Source organism: Emys orbicularis, chromosome 4 (assembly GCF_028017835.1).
Source record: "Emys orbicularis isolate rEmyOrb1 chromosome 4, rEmyOrb1.hap1, whole genome shotgun sequence".
Taxonomy (NCBI): domain Eukaryota; kingdom Metazoa; phylum Chordata; order Testudines; family Emydidae; genus Emys; species Emys orbicularis.
In genome coordinates, this window is record NC_088686.1 from 62263449 (window position 1) to 62284043 (window position 20595).

Here is a 20595-nt window from a genome sequence, read left to right on the forward strand (position 1 = left end):
GGGGAAAGTACAATAAATCAAGCCTGGCAAAGCAGGACCCTCGCCTTCTCTAGCTACACCAGCTCCCTAACTATCTCTGTATCCAATGCAAGACAGCCCTCCTGGGTTTCAAAACTTTCCATGGACTGACTCCCCATGACCTTTCTGGCCTGCCGTCCACCCAGCCCTCTGCTTTTAGGCCTTGTCCGCAGACGCGACCAGGCTCCCCCATGCCCTTTGGAGAGCTCCGTGCCCCAGCTTGGCAGCAACACACTACGCAGCCCTCCTCGCCAACGCCCCTGCGAGGCTCGCTCAGGTACGCTGCAGGAACCGCCTGCTGTCTTTGCAGCCAGGCACTGAGCGCAGCAACCCCTGGGAGAATCCCCGGCAGCACGAGGGAAAGGTAATGGCCCTACGCTGCTCCCACCGCTACGGTGCACCCAGACGTCCCCTCGGGCTATAGGCTGCCCCAGGCGGGGGTGTGGCCGCGGCTGGGCAGGATGTCACGTGTGGGAGGCTAAACTGGGGCTGGAGGCAGAGCCAGACTCCGAGCAGGAGCGGTGGGCAATAGACTCCACCTTGGTGCCGGGGGTAGCCGGGATCATGCCCTACGTTCTCATCAGCACGCAGATCCGCATGGTGAGTGTGCGCTGCGGGTGCATGGGGGAAGGAGGGGATGTGGCAGGACCCTCTCCCTGCCTGCACCCCTCTCCCACTGGGGCCGGTGTTCCGCCTTCCTAGCGGGCATGCCAGTGCCTGGCTTAACGGGATCCGGACCGAGCCCTTCCTTCCCCCTCCAGAGAAGCCCAGCCTGTAGCAGTTCTCCCGTCCCCAGGAAGGGAGGGAGCTGGAGATTATTGAGAAATACAGGCGTAGAGGGGCAGGGCCGGGAACGACTTCCGTGGTTTGAATCATGGCAGCAGGGCGAGTTCTGGCTTCACTCGGGGTTTGTGGCAGCACCAAGTGCACTCCGGAGGGGATCGCGCGCTCTCGCTCTCTCCTGATCCTACTCTTGTCCCTGGTGGCAGCTGCTTCTCATTAACGTGCACTGATGTTTCTGACACGCTGCCTGGTTTATTTCCAGCTCATGGTTTTATTTATGTCTGGTGCTGGCGGTGGGTTTGACGATTTGTTTGTGTTTGAATTTACAAACAGCTGGATGACACTTGAGTTCCCCTCTCTAGGGGTGCGATGTACTACTGTCCAGCTGTGCAGGTAACTTAGTACCTTTGCAAACATCTGGGTGACAGCTGATTCCTTCCTCCCAAATTTAATTCCAAAGTGCCATGTATAGTACCGTTGCCTAGCTGTACAGAGATTTTAGTGTATTTTAAAAACAGCTGGATGACACCTGAATTGCTCCTGTAGTATTGAGATACTGCTGCCCAGCTTTGGAGGTAAATAGTGTTTTTGCAAACAGCTGGATGGCGGCTGATTCCCTTCTCACCCTCCATTCCAGGAGTGCAATGCATAGTACTGTTGTCCAGCTGTGTAGGTACCTTCTGCAAACAGCTGGGTGACAGCTGACTTTCCACCCTCCAATAGGGGTGTGCTATACTGTTGATTACTTGTGCAGCTAATATAGTCCTTGACTGTTCTCTTTGCTGTCAGGTAGATCCTGGCATCTGTTACCTGGTTGTGTTTTGACACTTGTTCCGGGCTTGATAAATTCCCTCCCCTTTCCCAGGATACATGGTTTACACTTAAAGAGTCTTGCACTTAGCCAGATAACTATCTCTGGGGCACTGATTGGAACTTGGAGAGGAAAAACCCCAACGGACTGCCCTCTCCCTTTCCTGGGTGTCTCATATGGGCATCATTCAGGGTATGTCTATGCTAGACTTCTGTACCGTGAGTTAACTGGCAATCAGTTACAAAAGTCTAGTGTTGGCAAGCGCTTAGAGGGCTCTGACTGAATAGGAAGAAACATAGTCCATAGCTCAGAGGTAATTTATGGGGGCAAAAGGAAACTAGCTGTAAGAGCCTGAGTGTGTCTGAGAAGGAATTGTCCTGCCATCCAACAAACCAGCACGTGTGGCCGCCTTCACCATCGATTTTCACCATTCCCTGCAAATAGTCCTGCCTCCACTCCTCTCCCTGATGGCCCTGTCAAGGGAAATAGGAAGTCTGACCAGGTTACGCATGTTGAACATGCAACAATACAGTTGAAACCATGTTTAAATATGGTTGCTAGCATAGTTACAGCATAGTTACTGTGGAACGGGATGTTTTTCTGACAATTGTGCTCTGGGCACTCCCAACTAGTCTATAGCCTGCTTGTCTAATCTAGTCATGTACAGGACAAAAACATTGGTTCACACAGGTCAGGAAACACAGTGATTGCTAACAGAGTTTCAGGTGCTGTCTGCATAAAGTCTAAATAGCAGGCAAAAGAGTTGTTTTGTTTTCTTTATTTTTTAAAGGGGAGACTTGTAAATTTTGACTGAAGTCCAGAATATGAGGATGTGATTTTTGCAATAGGAAGAACTTGACTGTGAAACAAATTAACCCGTGGTCAGGAGTTCTGTAAAAAAAATACAAACTCAGGTAGTGGAAGAACTGCTCCTATTACTCACCTTCTTGAAACTGTGCGTGTATGTTATATACAGCGAGAAAACATGATGGTGTGTAGTGGAATAAAGACTTTCCTGTTTACTGTAATGGGTTTGGGGTAGATGCTTTAACCCTTCACAGGTTATGTAAATGATCCCAAATAGCAACACACCATCTCATCTTGTTTATAATTCAATATAATACTTGCTATTTCCAGTGCTTTTAAAAGTTTTATTGGTACGGATTTTCATATCTCTGTGTCTGCATGGCCAGGTTACCTTAGTTACCACAGATAAGCTTTGGATGGTAGGAAAATAAATGTGTGCGTGTCACATAGTCACAGTGTTCATGTCTACAGTTCATAAATCCTCAGAGCTAGTTACAAATACAGGCCTCAGTCCTGCAGTTGGATCGCTGTGGGCAAACTCCTGTCCCGTCTTAGAGTTCCCTTGGAATCAATGGGTCTCTGCATGGCACAGAAGTCCACTCCAGTGGATCCAATTGCAGGATTGGGTCCTCTGATGTGTCATTGGAGAGTTTGGGATCTCAGCGCTTCAGTGGGATATAGCAAATGTTATAGAGCTTAAAATTGTCATTGGTCCACAAGTGAAACAACAACTGAAATCAGTAGTGGGCTAATGTACGTTTCAAAAAAAAAAATCCTGCTTTCACCTGGTCCACATTGGCAATGGCCAGAAGGAGGGTGGCATGGCTGCCTTTGCTGTGCCAGATTTTTGTTCTTTGTACAGTAGCTTTTTGGAAGCTGCTCCGTGGTTTGGAATGTTGGAAAATAGGTCCAGCTGAGATTACTGGCCAGGATGTAGGTGAGGTGCTCAAAATAATGTATATTTTAAAAATGCAATTTATCCCGTGGTTGCAGAACTAAGGATTCCCTGCCATGGATAGAATGACTCTGTGTGTCACACAACTGTCTAAAATGTGTGTTTGATTTGCTTTTTAAATATTAGTGAACAGAACTGTTAGTAAATTGCTTTAAGTACTATCTAGTGCTAGTATCAGAGGGGTAGCCGTGTTAGTCTGAATCTGTAAAAGTGCTAGAGCTCTGCTCTTATTATAGAGGCGTTGTTGATTTAAGAAACATGCATTGTCACAGTTGCTGTGTTAATGGATGAGAACTATGGGGCAGAGGACTGACCTCATATTAATAACCCCTCCCTGTCAGAGGTTACATTGGGGTGGCTGGCTATGCACAAGTCCTCTGCTATCGTTGCTGTGCTGTGTTCCCATAGTCCTGTATGTAAGTCATGCTGCCACTGCGCTGGACTTAGCTGCCTCTACTGTCCGGTAATTTCATTGCTAAGCCAGTAGTGGGTCAAGGTGCACTGCTTCGGGCTGCTAGTTTGTTTGCTTCTGTAACATAGGCTCGCATAATCGTGCCCTTGCCCACCATCACCCTGAGAACACGTTCCAGGAACAGCATGTACGTGATGTGTCCCTAAGGTTAGTTCATGGAAATCAATACAAGGTCTCCAGGCTCCGTTCCTTTCCTGTTCACAGGCCTTGCTATTTCCTTGGCATAACCCCTCTCTTCTCTGGCACTAAGGCCAGGTCTACACTTAAAACTTGCCAGTATAGTAATGTCTATTAGAGAGGTGTGTGTGATTTTTTTTTTTTTTTTACAATACTTTTATATCCTAGTGTAGATGCAGTTATACTGGCAAACAAGTGCTTTTGGCACAATAGCTTATTCCATTCAGAGCAGAGGTATAAGCTATAGCAGCCAAAGCACTCTTTTGCCAGCTACAAGCTGCATCTACACTAGGAGGGTATACCAGTATAGCTATATCAGCAAACCTTTTCAAGTGTAGACTAGACCTGAGAGACAGCTCCTCCCAAGGGCGCCAGGTTTGTATAATTTTTGGTGGCGCTCAGAACTGGTCCAAGCATAGCCGTCCCATACATAGGACAGACCAGGGCAATCGCCCTGGGCCCTGCGCTTTGGGGGCCCCATGCTTCAGGGGGATGCGGGGTCCAGGGCAGGGCCGGCTCTGGCTTTTTTGCCGCCCCAAGCAAAACAAAAAACAAACAAAAACGTGCAGAGCGGCCAGAGCCAGGGTGCAAACTTTCGGTGCCACTTACTTGGTGGCTCGCGGCTGCCTCCCCTGGCCGCGCTGGCTAGCAGGACTCCCTGCGCTGCAGATGTGCCCCGGGCAGCGGAGTGCGCGCCCCGGCGAGTGGGGGGGAGAGAGAGAAGGGGGGCGGCCAGGGCTTCCTTCAGCCGGGGCGCTCGCCACTCGGTCCCTCCCGCTGCGCCGCCTGCCGGGAGGGCTCCACGTTGCTCCCGCCTGCAGGTGAATTGAAGGTCGGTGGGGAGGGAAGGACGTGGGCTGCCGGGCTTGCTGCAGACCTGGCACCAGCTGGGGCAGACGGAGTGCGTAGCCCGCTCCCAGCAGGGCGCTCCCCTCTTCCGCGTCGCCGCCCCCTACAGGGCGGCCAGAGTGGCAAACCAAAAAAAAAAAAGGCAAAAAAAAAGGCGGCCGTGCCACCCTAGGATTGCTCGGCTCGTGCCTGGAGCCGGCCCTGGTCCAGAGTGGCCTGGGTGGTTAGCAGGGGACCTGGCGCTGGCAGCAGCAAGTGACCCGGCCCCAGCCTGCTCCGCCCAGCCGGCTCCTGGCATTGCTCGGGGGAGGGGGCGGAAGCCAGAAAGAGGTGGGGCGGGGCCTTGGGGGAAGGGATAGGATGGGGGCGGGGAGGGGGTGGAGCAGGGGCAGGAAGAGGGGGCGGGGCTTTGGGGGAAGGGGTGGAGTGAGGGCTGGGCGGAGCAGGGACGGGAAGAGGCGAGGTGGAGTGGAGCTGTCTGGGTCACTTGCTGCTGCTGGCGCCAGGCCCACTGCTAACTCCTCAGGCTGCCCTGGACCCCGCATCCCCCTGAAGCGCAGGGCCCCCCAAAGTGGGGCCTGGGGCGGTTGCCCCGGTCCCTCCTATGGACGGGACGGCTCTGAAAATACACCTCTACCCCAATATAACGCTGTCCTCGGGAGCCAAAAAATCTTACCGCGTTATAGGTGAAACTGCGTTATATCGAACTTGCTTTGATCTGCCGGATTGCACAGTTCCCCCCCCCCCCCCCCGGAGCGCTGCTGTACTGCGTTACATCTGAATTCGTGTTATATCGGGTCGTATTATATTGGGCTAGAGGTGTATAAGCCTAAACATTGGTGGAGCCGGGCCCACCTTCCTGAATATTGGTGGCGCACGGGCACCACAGGCCCATATAACTTGCCGTCTATGAAGTCAAGGGGAAAATGGAAAAACTGCCATTGACTTCAGTAGGAGCAAGATCAGGCCCTGAGTCTGTACTTCTAGCCTGTTTGGGGTTGTTTCATCCCCTCTGAGCCACCCCTGGTTCTCCCCTTCTGAAATTCCATGGAACTTCTGGGCTCCAACATTCATCTCTCTTGTAAAAACAAAATCATCATATTTTCTTGCTCCTTCAACCTTGCTGGCTCCAGAGAAGACTACTTGCTGCTGCTACTTTCTATCCACTGCCAGCTCTACCATACAGCCGGCCAGAAATGTAATTTCCCGTTTGCCTGGGGCAGTAAAATCCTTTGACTCAATGTCAATTTTACCCTCATGCTCTTCTTAACTAAGTCTAAGTAGTTAAAATGAGTTTTTAACTATTGCATTTTGGTGCCTATGGTCTGGTGATGGCTGTACTAGGTTCCAGAACATGTGGGGGAGACCCCTTTTGGATACAGCACCCGACCTCCATGCCCAGTTGTAGCAGTTGATAATGCTCTGTCAAATAGGGGACAAGGAGCCAGGATTACTGGATTCTCACTCTGTGGCTTCATACAAGTCACTTAGACACTGTACCTCTGTTTCTATAAAAATAGGGCCAAGGTGGATAAAAATATTTTTTGTTGTTGTTGAAAAAATAAAAAAATAGATTTTTTTTAACTTAAATTGGATTTTTTAACTTTATTTAAATAATAATTTTTTTCTTTTTAAAAATAAACCAGTTTAAAATGAAATCTGAATTTAATACAAAATACAAAACTTAGGAGAATGTCTCAATATTTACATAAAAGTTAAATATGCTGAATCCATGAGCTTATATCAGAAACCTTCAGTTAAAGACTTTTTTAATATAAAGAATCAGGGGAAAACATCCAACTTTTGAGATCAAGCTTCATAAGTATGGCACAATAGTTCGTATACTGTATTAAGGGCTTATTTTGCTTAATAAAAATAAATGGCATCTGCTGTTTTGTGTGTTTAATTAAATTCCAGTTACCACGCTAATGCAGCGTGACACAAATCATGAGCAAAAAATGAATTATCTAGTAAATAAAAGAAATGTCATTCACCATTTTCAAACATACTAAAAATGTACAATTAATAAATAAGAATCTGAAAATATGAAGCTATATAATTGCTTGTATAAATGTCTGTAGTTATAGTGTACCCTCCAAGGTAGCAAAAAGATGTAACAAATCCAGTGTAAAGGCTCTATTTAGTTATAAATCAACATGTGAGATTTGGAGATTTTTCAGAGCAGGTTAGACAAACACCTGTCAGGGATGGTCTAGATAATACTTGTCCTGCCATGAGTGCAGGGGGCTGGACTAGATGACCTCTCAAGGTTCCTTCCAGTCTTATGATTTTATGTTTTAATGGTTATATCAATGAATGAGAATGCACCTTTCTTTAGAAAATAACTGAAGCACAAATGGAAGAGTTTATTAAAATCAGTTATTTAAATCAAGGCTTTCCACTTGATGATTTAAATCGCTGATTTAAATTGCCTTGATTTAAATCAATCCACCCTGAGTAGGGGTGATAATTGACTACCTCACACGTGTTGTGAAGATTAAAAAATTAATGGCCGTAAAGCATTCTGAATTCTGTGTCTGGAAGTGCTATAGACAGGCAGAGTATTAGGTGTTTGAGGGGCCTTGTTCTTGAGTCGTCCTTTCCTCATCAAATGCACTCTCCTCTCCCCCATACCTGTACTGTTGTCCTGTGTGTTTGTCCTTTAGTTCCTGTTAGCCCTGTAATTTCTATTATGTTGGAGGACTCTGATACAAGACTGTTGTCCCCAGACATAGTTAAAACACAGTTCATTCTTACAGTGTAAATGGGAACTAACTGTTTTAACCGTAATCAGTATAGTCTGGTAACGGCCATGCAAAAGCCCAGAGCCATAGTATAATTCAGGAACAAGGTAAAACATGGTTTGGTCTCATCCATGTTGTAAGACTGACCCGTGTTCTGATTGTATCCAAGGCTACCATGTTTTAATCTAGCCCCCCAACCTTATACATTACAGTATAATTAGGACCTTGGTTTTGGAAGTTCTTTGGGGGCAGAGAATGTTCTGTAAAATGACACATTTGTAGCACTGTGTAAATGCTTTTTAATACAAGCAGTTGGGATATACATGGCACAATGTAAACACTCAGATGACTTACACCTCTGTCTTCCTACCTCCATCCCATTTGCTTTTCTTCGCTTTAAAGGGTACATGCCAACAATCACTTTACATTTCATTGGCATTTCTCTGTACCTGGTTATTCCCAGAGATGGTCACCAGCATCTTCCTCTCATTTCATGAAACCACATGTATCTGCTAGAGAATTCCTCGGAAGAAGGATCTTTTTGGAACCCCATCAGCACCTCTCCCTGTTCAGCCAGCAGAGGGCTCTGCTAGAGCAATGTGCCTAAGGCTCACACTCCCATTGTGAGAGGAGGCAGCTCCTGTGTCCTGTAGGAAGTGCTTACGTGGGCAAACAACATCAGTAGCCAAACGCTGGCTGACCCTTGCCTCTCGGAGCTCGTGCTAAGGGGCTATTTAATTGCAGTGTAGATGTTTGGGCTAGGGCTGCAGCCTGAGCTCTGGGACCCTCCCACTTCGCAGGGTCCTAGAGTCCGGGCACCAGCCTGAGCCCAAACATCTACACTGCAATTAAATTGCCTGAGCCCTGCGAGCCCGAGTCAGCTGGCACGGGCGAGCCGCGGGTTTTTAATTGCGGTGTAGGCATACTCTGAGTGTCTACAGTACAAACTTTGGTCAACATAAGTTACATTGGCATAAAGCCTCCACAGTTAGTATATCGCTTGTGCGCATGCATGCTTGGCTCCTTGTGTCGGCGGTGCACGTACTCACCAGGAGGGCTTTTGTCAATACACAGTGCACTGCACCATGGATAGTATCCCAATATGCATCCTGCCACCATCCAGTGCACTGTTTTTTGGGGAGTTTTGGCAATGTGTGGTGGGGCAGAAACAAGTCACAAAGGGGTGACTGGGAACCAGAGGTCAACTTCCCAGCATGCAACTGTCTCCATCCCATAATGTCATCTATATCCCAAAATTTTCATGCTTTTTAAAAAATTCCACGAACCTGCACCATGCTCCTTGCCGTCCGCCATCTTGGACAGAAGCATGGAGTCTGCACAGCTCTGCACTATTGTCATACATGTTGCAAGCACAGGATGCACGATCCTCTGGTATTAGCAGAGCTGCAAGAATAACCGAATCAGCAGGGAACATGACGATTGCCTGGAGGTCAGATTGCTGTGGGACATAGCGAGAACCAATTCAAGGTTGTTGGTGGCATTCACAGAGCAGCTGCAGATGGGGGAGTGCCCGTTCTTGGCCTGAGAAATGAGCACTGACTGGTGAGATTACATTGTAATGTAGGCTTGGGATGACAAGCAGTGACTGCAGAATTTTCGATTGCGCAATTCCACATTCCTAGATCTGTGTGTTGAGCTCGCCCCAGCCCTCCAGCTCAGGGACATCGAAGTGGGAGCTGCACTGGAGAAATGAGTGGCAATTACACTGTGGAAGCTTGCGATGCTCAATTGCTACCAGTCAGTGGGAAATCATTTTGGAATTAGAAAATTCACTGTGGGGGCCATTGTCATGTGAGTGTGCAGGGCCATTAATCATCTCCTGCTACGCAGGACTGTGACTCTTGGCAATGTGCAGGACATAGTGGATGGATTTGCAGCTATGGGGTTCCCAAACTGCGGTAGAGCAATAGACGGCGCACCATTCCCTATTTTGGCACCAGACCACCGTGCCACAGAATACATAAAAAAAGAGAAAGAGCTACTTTTCTATGGTTATGCAAGTGTAGGTGAATCACCAGGGATGCCTCACCAACATCAGTGTTGGCTGGTCAGGGAACGTGCACGACGCTCCCATCTTTAAGAAGACAGGATTGTTCAGAAAGCTACAAGCAGGGACTTTCTTTCTTGACTGGTGGATTATTATTGACAATTCCAACAGTGGTCCTGGGGGACCCGGCCTACCTCTGGCTCATGAAGCTGTACACCAGCCACCTCGACCGCAGCAGGAAAAGATTCAGCTACTGGCTCAGCAGATGCAGAATGACAGTTGAATAAACTTTTGGTAGATTGAAGGGATGCTGGCGCTTTTTACTGACAAGATTAGATCTCAGTGAAAAAGGCATCCCAATGACTATAGCTGCCTTCTGCGTCCTGCATAATATTTGTGAAGTAAAGCGGAAAAGTTGCTGGGTTGGAGATGGAGATGGAGCGTCCATTTGCTGAGTTTGAACAGCCAGACACAAGGGCTATTAGAAGAGCTGAATATGGAGCTTTATGGCTCAGGGAGGCTTTGAAAGAGCACTTTAACAGTGAGACATAGTAATGTGCTGTGGTGTACTGTGCTCTACCTGGTCTGCTGTTTTGGGGCCTGTTAGGAATTGTGTGGTGCTTGGTGTGCATGTGTGAATATAACACTGACAATGCATTGAGTAATTTTGTGGTGTTTATGATTATTACACTGTTTGTTACTGAGCCTATGAGTATCAAGTAAGTGGGTGCTAGGCACTCTGCAGCATATATTGTGAACCAATAAAGATTAATTGTTTTCCAAATAATAAATTTTATTCGGTAACAAAATCAGTGCAAAGAAAAACCTGTGCAATTTAAAAGCAAATACATTGAAAACTTAATAAATTAATGGAACAGAACTTAACAAGGGGAAAGAACTGTAATGTCCATTTTACCTATACATACAGCAGCTGTGGCTCTCTCAAGTCAGTAGGTGTGAAGCTGTGCTTGTCCTTAATGTTCCCCCAGGTAGAATAGGGATGTGGCCCCCCTGATGCCATGTGTCGAGGGGGTGAGTAGGGGAGGTGCTGCAATGGAGATCTCCAGGGACTGAAAAAGGAGGGGAGCTCGGGATTGGTGAACCTGTAGGTCCACAGGAGTTTGCAGCATTTGGGCTTGCTGCTGGAGAAGCCCCATTATGTCCTGGTGCATCTCCCTCTCCTTTTCCTGCTGGGACTCCTGGCCCTTTTTTGTCCATACAGTCTGCAATATGCGCAGCTGCAGCTAAAACACAAAAGGCACTGTTGTCAGTATAGTCACAATGGAAGGTAAAAGTTAAGGTTCAGAACTCCCTTCTTTTGCTCCCCTAAAGTATTACACAAGACGTGCTTGCTGACATTTCTGCTTTGGAATGCTTGTGCACGGTGCCACTCACAGCGCCAGCGATATTGACTATGGCCTGCTAGAAGTGCGGGAAATGAGGAGGCAATTGCTTGGTTGCATGAAACTGAGTGTAGGCCAAGAGCACTGAATACTGGCACCATTTCCCACAGGCGGTGATGATTTTAGCTGAGATCTCACTCCTGAGGGTAACAAAGTCACAGAGAGCACAGCTGCTGATGATGTCCCGAAGCTGTCCAGGCCCACATGCCGTTAGCCTGCATGCTGTAATGGTGCCTGCCAAAATTAGCACTGACTGGCGTGGGAAAGTGTCCTACCGCAGAGGGAGCAATAAGGTTGCCATCTCTGGAAACCTTTGGCAGAGGATTGCAGAGTACCTCCATGGAAGTTTCATTGAGCTCTCTCAGGAGGATTCAAGGGACATAAGCAAGGGACACTACAGGGGAATGACAAGCAGATAACTCTACCTCTGTTGTACCTATACCTCTTCTAGTATGAGTAAATTAATGAACAGTTGATAGTTGTGTCCTGTTAAGTTTGGGGTGCCATCAGTACATCATTGTGATGGGAAATACAATTACACTTACCCGAGGTTCCTTCCCCTGCATTGGGCTCGCCCATGTTCAACCGCCAAGATTGACTGGGCTGCAATGGAGTCTCAAACAGGTGCTGGATCACGGCATAGCTGGACCCTCTGGTCGCATGTCCCCCATCCTCCTCCACCTTCTACTCATCCTTGCGGTTCATGCCAGGGACTGTAACTTGGGCTCCTCAGAGGTTTCCATGGTGGTTTGTAGGGTGGTGGTGGGGTCTCTGCCAAGCATGTCATGCAGCTTTTGTAAAAGCAGCAGGTCTGAGGCTCTCCTCTGGATCGACTGCTGGCCTCCCATGCCTTCCGATACGCCTGCCACAGTTCCTTCGCTTTCACACAGCACTGCTGCTGATCCCGGCTGTACCCTTCGTCATCTCCCGTGCAATCTGCTCGTAGATGTCCACATTTCTACAGCTGATCCATAGCTGTGCTTGTACACACAAGCTCTTCTTCCCACAGGCCTCGAAGGTCCAATATCTCCTGTTTACTCCAAGCTGGAGCGCGTAGCTGGCATGATCAGCTAGGTGGTTGCACACAACAAAGGAGAGCAACTAGAGGTGTGCTCGCCAAGCAGGACAATCAGGAAAAGGCATTTCAAAAATTTGCAGGGCTTTAAAAGGGGGCGGGGGCCTTCTGGTCTCTGTGACCCCTGGGCAGTGGATTTCACAGTTATGGCCACAGCAGTCAGTGTCGGGCATTCTGCGACAGCTGCTGGAGGACTGTTAAGGTCGACATAGTAATGCAATGTCTTCACTGGCAGTGCATTGATCTCAGTACATCAACCATGGCTCAATGCCACTTGTGGTGGTGATGTTACTGTGTTGCTATAATGGGGCACTTACATTGGTGGGAGACAAATTTAAGCGTAGACACATGCATTATTAGGTCGACACAACGTAGCTTACGTTGACCAAACTTTGTAGTGTAGACCAGGCTTTAGCGAACAAAGAGGTTTCCAGTAAACATGATCTCTCCGGCTCACCTACAATAGATTCTCCTCTCCATCTCCTTCACAGTAGTTCTCCTTCCTAGATGTGCTGCTTGTGATCCTGGTAGCAGGAGTGTAACTTGACAAACAAGTGCAAGAAATAAGCTTCCCCCAAAGTCTCACATTTCTCGTGGATGTGGGTGGGGAACATACCCTCCCTCAAATTGCAAGGGTTTGCTCTTTGGGCTTTTTATTTCTTCTCTGTTTAACCTGTCCCTTGAAAGTTGGGATGAAGAAATGCACGGACTATGGTATTTTTTCTCATCTGCTGAATTTTAAATTTCCTTCTGCAGGAAGTTGGACCCACAATGGTTGGAGATGAACATTCTGATCAACATCTGATGGACTACCTGGGTGCCATTAAGAGGAACATGCTGGGGAACCATTTGTAAGTATTTCTGTGCTACTTCTCTCTCCGCTTCCCCCTCCTCACCATCTCAAATCCTTTGTCAGTTACCCCTCTCTCTATCTAGCATGGGCAGTTTTCTTTTCTCACTCCTGAAGTTTCTCATTGAAGAGACAAGGTGGGTGAGGTAATATTTTTTATTGGACCATCTTCTTTTGGTGAGAGAGACAAGTTTTCGAGCTTCCACAGGGCTCCTCTTCGGGTCTGGGAAAGGTACTCAGAGTGTCACTGCTAAATGCAAGGTGGCACAGATTGTTTAGCATAAGTAAACACATATTTCAAGGGACCATTCAAGGTGAAGTGGCCCGAGGTGAAATAGCCCATTAACACCCCTCCCGTCTGTCTCATTAAGACAGATGTAGTAGTGTACTGTAATGAAACTGGTGTTTCTGTCAATGAGGCTGCTACCCTGAAGCCTGTCTCTCAACAAACATTGCAGTGGATCCAGAGAACATCCCTTTATGTCCAGTTTCTTTCCTCAAAAGAACAGGGTCATCAGCATGACTCTCAGTTAATAGACTTTATCCATAATGGGCCTGCTTTGCAAAACTTTCCAGTTAATTTGACCTGCTCTTTGCAGATGGAGAAACTGAGGCACATAGGGTTAAGTGTCAGGTATTTTTAATGTATTTAGGTGCCTGACTCCCACTTAAATCATTGGGATTTAGGGTCAGATTTTTGAAGGTGTTTAGGCACCAAAGTGACTTACCAAAGGCCACCTAGCAAACTAGCAGCAGAGTTAGGATTAGAACTTGGGAACTCTTCTTAGCTGTTAGCCCTGTATAAAGTTTGCACTGCCTCTTAGTTTCCTGTTTAAAACAAAACAACAACAAAAACAATATTTATATGAGAGAGGCAAAGTAGTGATCTTTTATTGGTGGAAAGGGCCCACACCTGAAGAAGAGCTCTGTGAAGCTCAAAAGCTTGTCCCTTCCACCAACAGAAGTTGGTCCAATAAAAGATATTACCTCACCCACTTTGTCTCTCTAATATGCTCTAATAAATTTGTTAGTCTCTAAGGTGCCACAAGTACTCCTGTTCTTTTTGCGGATACAGACTAACACGGCTGCTACTCTGAAACCTAATATCCTGGGACCAACATGGCTACAGCTACACTGCAAATAATATTTATATTGCATTTTTCTTCTGTCAGTCTCAAAGATCAGCAAGGCTATGTCTACACTACAATAAAACACCTGCAGCTGGCCCGTATCAGCTGACTCGGGCTGCTGGGCTATAAAACTGCAGTGCAGAAATTTGGGCTTGGGCTGGAGACTGGGCTCTGGGACCCCACAATGGGGGAGGGTCTCAGAGCTTGGCTCTACCCTGAGCCTAAATATCTAAACTGCAGTTTTACAACTCTGCTGCCTGTGCCCTGCAATCCCGAGTCAGCTGACACAGGTCAGCCATAGGTATTTTATTGCAGTGTAGACATAGCCATAGTGTCTCTATCCCCAGGATGTAAGTGGTAGAAATTGAGGCACAGAGGAGCAAAGTGACTTGCCTAGGATGGTGCAGCAGCAAGTCACTGTCTACAGTACTATTATATCTCATTGCCAGGAAGCATTTCTTGATGCTAAGCTTACAGCTTTCCTTTTTCTGTAGGGATGTTCCCATTTTACCACCCTAATGTCCTTGCTGTTTAGTCTCCAAATATCTTTAGGTGCTTATCATGGTGCACACCTTCCTTCTCCTAACTCAACCAAGCTAGACATAGTTCGCTTTTTAATCTTTCCTCATGATTCAATCCCTTATCCAGACCCCTAATCATTTTGTTGCTGTTATCTGAACTCCTGCCAGTCATTAATATTTCTGGTACTCAGGTCCCCAGAACTGAATACAATAATCCAAGTGCAGTTTCACCAGAGCTGCATCGAGAATGACTCACTTCCTGGCTCCCTGATTTGGTTCCTGGCCTCTTTCGCTGCTAGAGTCCATTGCAAGCTGACACTGTTTAGCCACTCTCCGCATTGCTGTTGTCCAGGTGTCCCTTTTGAGTGCCTGAACCAGTGACCATTGAAATCAATAGGAGCCTTTCCATTGACTTCAGTGGGCAGTGAATTTCCAATCCCCCCCCCCCCCCCATGACATATTAGTTTGTATTTTTCCAATTGGAGTTTTTAATGCTGTTTTCTGTCCATAGTTCTAGTTTCTCTAGGCCCCGGTGTATTATTTTGCTGCTTGCATTGATTTTGACACCACCTTCCACTTTAGTATAACTTGTGTTTCTGACATGTTGTTTGCATCTAAAATCCATTCTTACTTGATCTGCTTATTTCTCTTTGAAAAAAAATCATTAAAACAGTGGAGGAGAAGCTATTAGATCTCTCTGCTGACTGGAGTCCACCTCCATCTTTGAGTGGTGGTGGAGAAAAAAAACCCAGCATTAATTACACAGAAGGAGCCCTACTCATTCCCCCTGTATCCTGAAACTTTAGTTATCATCACCCTGGCAAATGGAGGCCTAAGTTATCTACCCCTACAGAACTTAAATTCTCAGTTGGTGAAGAAAAAGTTCTAGTCCTTGTGGTTGAAGAGAGCCTTCCAAACATAAATCAATCGAGTGCTGTCTTCCTGCATTTGAAGACACAGTTCTAGTGCCTCTTCTGCCCCATAGCCTAATTAGTGGCAACAGAGTGGAATTTACAAGTCTCTAATCAGTTTCATGCTGCTATTCAAAACCACTAGGTGGCAATGACATTGTCAAGAAATTCAGTTTTTTGTGCTGCTGCCACAGGGCTATGAACAGGGGCACACAGTCGAGTAATGCATGGGGGAAGAGGACCCCAGAAAAAAGGAGGCTTACGGTAAAGCAGTGGATGCATCCCTACCTCACTGCTGCAATCACCACCAGGTTTTTTGTTTGTTTGTTTTTAAAGAAGGAATAACACCAGAAATATCCTTGTCACTCCCAGTAGCTGGGGAGGAGCTTCAAATTTGTAAGACACCTACTAGTCAGAACCAGTTGCAAAAGCAAATAATGACTGAGGTACAGCATCTGATAGCAATCCCAGAATCTATTCCTGTCCCGCAGTGCAGGGCTGGGCTTCCCACCAGAGAGTTGGTCCCAGGACCCACCTCCTGCCTCTCATATTTTGTATCTGCTTCAGGCTAGTAGGTGTTTTGTAAATAGTGCAAGCTAATTCTCACCCCACCCATTTGCTAGGATGGCTTGTGTACAGGATAGTCCTTGATGGCCACAGCGAAGAGCAGCAGCTCCCTGCTGCCTCCTCCCACTGCTGGGGTAGAGCAAGAGGAGACAGGGAGTGTGAAGAAAATAACCCCCTTGGAATGCAGCAGCTCACTCCCGCTGAGGACAGTTGCTGCATTCCAAGGGCATTAGCCCAGCAGAACCTGTTTAGAATGACATGAAACTTTACTATAGGAAGAGCAAAGCTTATCTCCAAGCAACTCAGGGAGTTTCTGTCTACCTCATTGTAAATGAAGCTTCACAATGGTTGGATTTCATTGTGTTCTGGGTCCACAGTAGTGATTCCATAATTAAGTTGTATAACCAGCATTTTATTATAAGCCCGAAACTCACTCACAAACCAATGCATGTAGGTCTGAGTTTGCAGAGAGCCTGAAATAAAAGCTCTAAGGGAGGTGAATTGTGCCTGAATTCGTGCCTAATTATAACACTAAAATTAACTATTTCACTGCCTGTAAGAAAGAGGGATGATCACATTGTACAGAGCTGCACAATCTACTGTGAGTGGCATTTCATTTTAGAACCACCACCTTTTCCCACCCCCAGTCTGTTGTGTGGAGTGGAGCTGAGAGGAGATCTGAGCCCCAGTAAGGGAAGAGCCAACACTACACTGCCAGCAGGGCATCTAAGCCACGTCCCCAGACAGTGGGGGTCTGGTCATCTTTGGTGGTAGGTGTAGGGCCAGACAGCTTTCCTTCTTGTGACTGCTGTGCTGCTGGAGGTGGCCTGCAGACTCAAGCAGATGTCACTGCATCAGTTACAGGTGGGTCACAGTTCTAGGCTTTTCTTGTAACTATGAAGGATAGCACTTTTTTTTTTTTTTTTAAATAAATAAATGAGAGCTTAGATTCTGCCTTCACCACAGGGCTGGGAGGCTGAGTCCAAAGCATGTGTCTATTGTGTCTATTTCTTAATCTAGCCCTGCTCCAGGTTTTATCCAAATCCCAAACCAGAGGAGCCCAACCAACCACATGTGATCCTATTTTGAACATCTGCACAGGCGCCTGAGAGTTTCATTTTGGTGTCCCCAGCAAGCTGAGCTTGGGAGAGCACCGCAACTATTTTTTTCCAGCTCGAGCCTTTGGATCGTTTAGGTTAGAATCTCCCAATTTGGCGCATTCATGCCATATTGCAGTGCCTGTCACTATTGTTTTGGAAGGGAATTCTTCAGGATGCATCAGAGGTTACCAGAATTTGGTAAGCTCAAGGTTTAAGCTCTTCATGATGTCTGCTGAAGTTATATTTCTCTCTGCTGGCTTTTAACTGGAAAGGAGGAATTTGTAAATTCTGACAGCCAATCCACACTGTTTCAGACAGGTTACAAATACTGATGACCAAATCCTTAAGTCAAATACGACATGTCTTTTGTCTGAACAACTAAGGGTCTTGTGACTAAGGCACAGGACAAGGAGTCCAACCGGGGTTCTGATCCTGGCTCACCACCAACTTGCTCAAGTACAAAACTTCCCTGCCTCAGTTCCTTCACTTGCATAATGGGAATAATATTTACTTACCTCAACATGTGAGCCTAAACTGACACTTAAAAAGCATGTTGAAAGCCTCTTATGGGAAGCATTAAGTTCAAAAGCAGTTGTAATACATATCTTTACACCACACCTATAATTATAACAAAGTGTAGTGTGTCAGAAGAAATAAAATAGAAGTCTTCAGCAAGCTCTCACATCTCACCATTATTATATTTTAAAAATACCCTCCCCCCACTCCAGTAATATTTTGCAACCTCAACTTTAGCAACTTTGGGGTTTTTTAGTGTCTGGAAGTCAGGAAATTTATAATTAAGATTCCACAAACAGCTTTAACTCTGACCTCATAGCTCCAATCATTATCAGCATATGGGTTGGTATGGTCATAGCCTGGCAGATAACTAGGTAGCTTTTCCAATCAGTTTATATATGTATCACATCCAAAAAACTATAGTAAAAGAACATTATTAAGGGTGCAAAGTCCAGTACTTATGTTAGGAAATGCCAGAATTAGGGTTGTCTGTCCAACCTTTATTAAGCCCCTTGTGCATATACATTATGATACAGCATACTCTCCCCCCCCCCCCCCCCCCAAGAATACCTACCTCATTCAGTGCACAGTTTGGATGAACAAGCCAGTCCCTGGGCCCCTTGTCCAGTCTGTCTCCCCACACAACCCTTCTCATTCCCAGTCTCCACGCCACAGGCTCCTTATCCCAACCTACTCCTGTCGCCGCCCACCCCATTCTGGCCCTTGTCCCCTCTGCATTTGAGAGCACAGTCTCCTTGCTTCTGTTACCATGACCAACCCGGAAAATCAATTGCAAGGATAGTCCTGCTCTGCTCTGGGTTGGAGCATGCTCAGTGCAGACAATCTTCAGAGAATTTAGCTGCAAAACTCTAGTATGTCTACTGAGCCAGTGTGAACTCAGATTTTTCATAGGCTCAACTTGGCCAAAGTTGGGAATCTTCATGAGAACAGAAAAAGGCTCCCCTCTGACAAATTTCAAGCCCTGGTTGCAATCCATAGGGGCACCAGAGCTTCTCACATAAACTAAGAATTTTTTTAACATGAGCAAACAGTGTATATTTCTCATCTCCTTCTTAGCAATCTCTGAATACTTTTTGCTAAAACTTGCCAATGCAATTCAGCCGGAGGCAGACACCCAGCATAGAAAGCTTCAGCCTGAATGGTCAAAGTTATGAACAACTGAAAATAGGCTCTTAGAATGGGAAAGGGCAGGCAACCTTAACTTCCAGTTCTGCCTAGAATGCATTCATCTTCAAACAGGGCTCGTCTCTCCTTTTGGCGGTGCGGCTATGAGTGTTTCTGCACTCTGGCTGCCTAAGAAACTCAATTTTGGAGCCTTCAACCAATACCTACTTCAGTCCCCTGCAGCAGACCTTCAAAGAGACAAAATGCTACTGATCTGAAAGAGGAAGCAAAGGGATTCTCCTCATTTTGATGAGGCCCCAACAGTGCACAGGTGGGAGTTGGTTCAACAGCTCAATCTTCTAAAAGGCTGAGGCACCCAATCAGACTGTGGTTTTGGACAATTACACTCCAATTTTAGGTGGCTCTTTAATTCTGGGCAAATTTGTTTCACGGAGTTTGAAAATTGTGGTTGTTAGTCTCAATGTAGTATAATAGGACACTGCACATTTGGTGGGCTCTATCCCAGAGTGGTGACAGCAGTGTCTTGCACAGGATTAACTTGATTTTGCTGGAGACACAAGGTCTCTTTAGCAAGGGAAGCTGTGCCTCTTCTATCCATTGCAACCTTTCCATCGTGTTTCCTTTCTTCTTTTTTTTGGCTGCAGCTGGGAGTACTACGTGAATGATGCACCCCGTATTGTGTTGGACAAGCTGGAGAAATATGGCTACCGAGTGGTCAGCATGACAGGGGTGGGCCAGACCCTGGTTTGGTGCCTCCACAAGGAGTAGCATGGAAGACTGTAGTGTTCCACCTGGACAAGACATTGCTGTGGATCATCTAGCACAGGACTGGCATTGAGCTTCCCCATTAATTAATTCATTTTTGTCCCAGTTTCCAGGCACACTCAAGGGAAGTGCTGTATAGTCAAAACTTCACATAATGGAAAACTACCATCAATGCCATTAGATGAGCTCTAAGGGGAGGCAGATGTGCCCACTCAATTCTAAGGGTAAATCATGCATGAATCCTTTGGAGATTGGATGGCTCCTCCTAAGTATTTGTCTGAATGGCAGTCTGGGAAATGCCAGCACTTTAAGTGTTAATCTTGCCCATTCAGTAAGTATTTGAGTGAAGTCAAGCACTAGCCTGGTTTTGCCCCTGGAGAAGTTAAGCACTGATCTTCTCGCTCATGAGGCTACCATTTAAATGCAGCCCCTGCTCAGTCCTCAGAGTAGGTCAAGCATAGACTACTTGTTGCAGTCTCCTTGGAACAGTAAAAATAGGCTGCCAGACACTGACCCGGTCCTTGCTATTTGAACAAGCTCCCCTTAGCACTGAGAACAGTTTGAACGTTGACTCTCAAGTGGGATTATGGTTGGCGTGAGCAGACATTGTCCTGGTCAGCCCTGAGACTGCCATTCCAGTGTAACACATGGTCTTTGAAATATCTTTAGAGAAGTATATCACTGGAGAAAGGTCCTGTGAATATTTCAGGTATTGGCTGTGTAATCTCACCAACTGCATATAATTCCTGGATTGATTTGTACTGATCAATTCCTACTGTAGTTGATAAGTAATAAAGAATTAATATAAAGAAACTGTGTGATTTCCTTCCATGGGCTACTTTCAGCAGTCAGATGTGTGTGACTGGAGAAGCTATATGAAAAACTTCTGCTCCTGTGTAAAAAATTCAAGACCTAATCCTGACAGATGTTGAGCAGCTACCACTCTTAAATCTGTGGGAGCTGCATTTTGTTAGCACCTCTCAGAAA

The 20595-nt window shown here is 46.5% G+C and overlaps 1 protein-coding gene across 1 annotated transcript; it reads left to right on the forward strand.

Annotated features, from left to right (window-relative positions):
* Positions 1–497: 497 nt before the first annotated feature.
* GCHFR (GTP cyclohydrolase I feedback regulator) lies at positions 498–20408 on the forward strand. Its single transcript, XM_065402975.1, has 3 exons — positions 498–618; positions 12859–12953; positions 19488–20408. Exons 1-3 carry the CDS (start codon positions 583–585, stop codon positions 19609–19611), a joined length of 255 nt encoding a protein of 84 aa, XP_065259047.1. The 5' UTR covers positions 498–582; the 3' UTR covers positions 19612–20408.
* Positions 20409–20595: the final 187 nt, after the last annotated feature.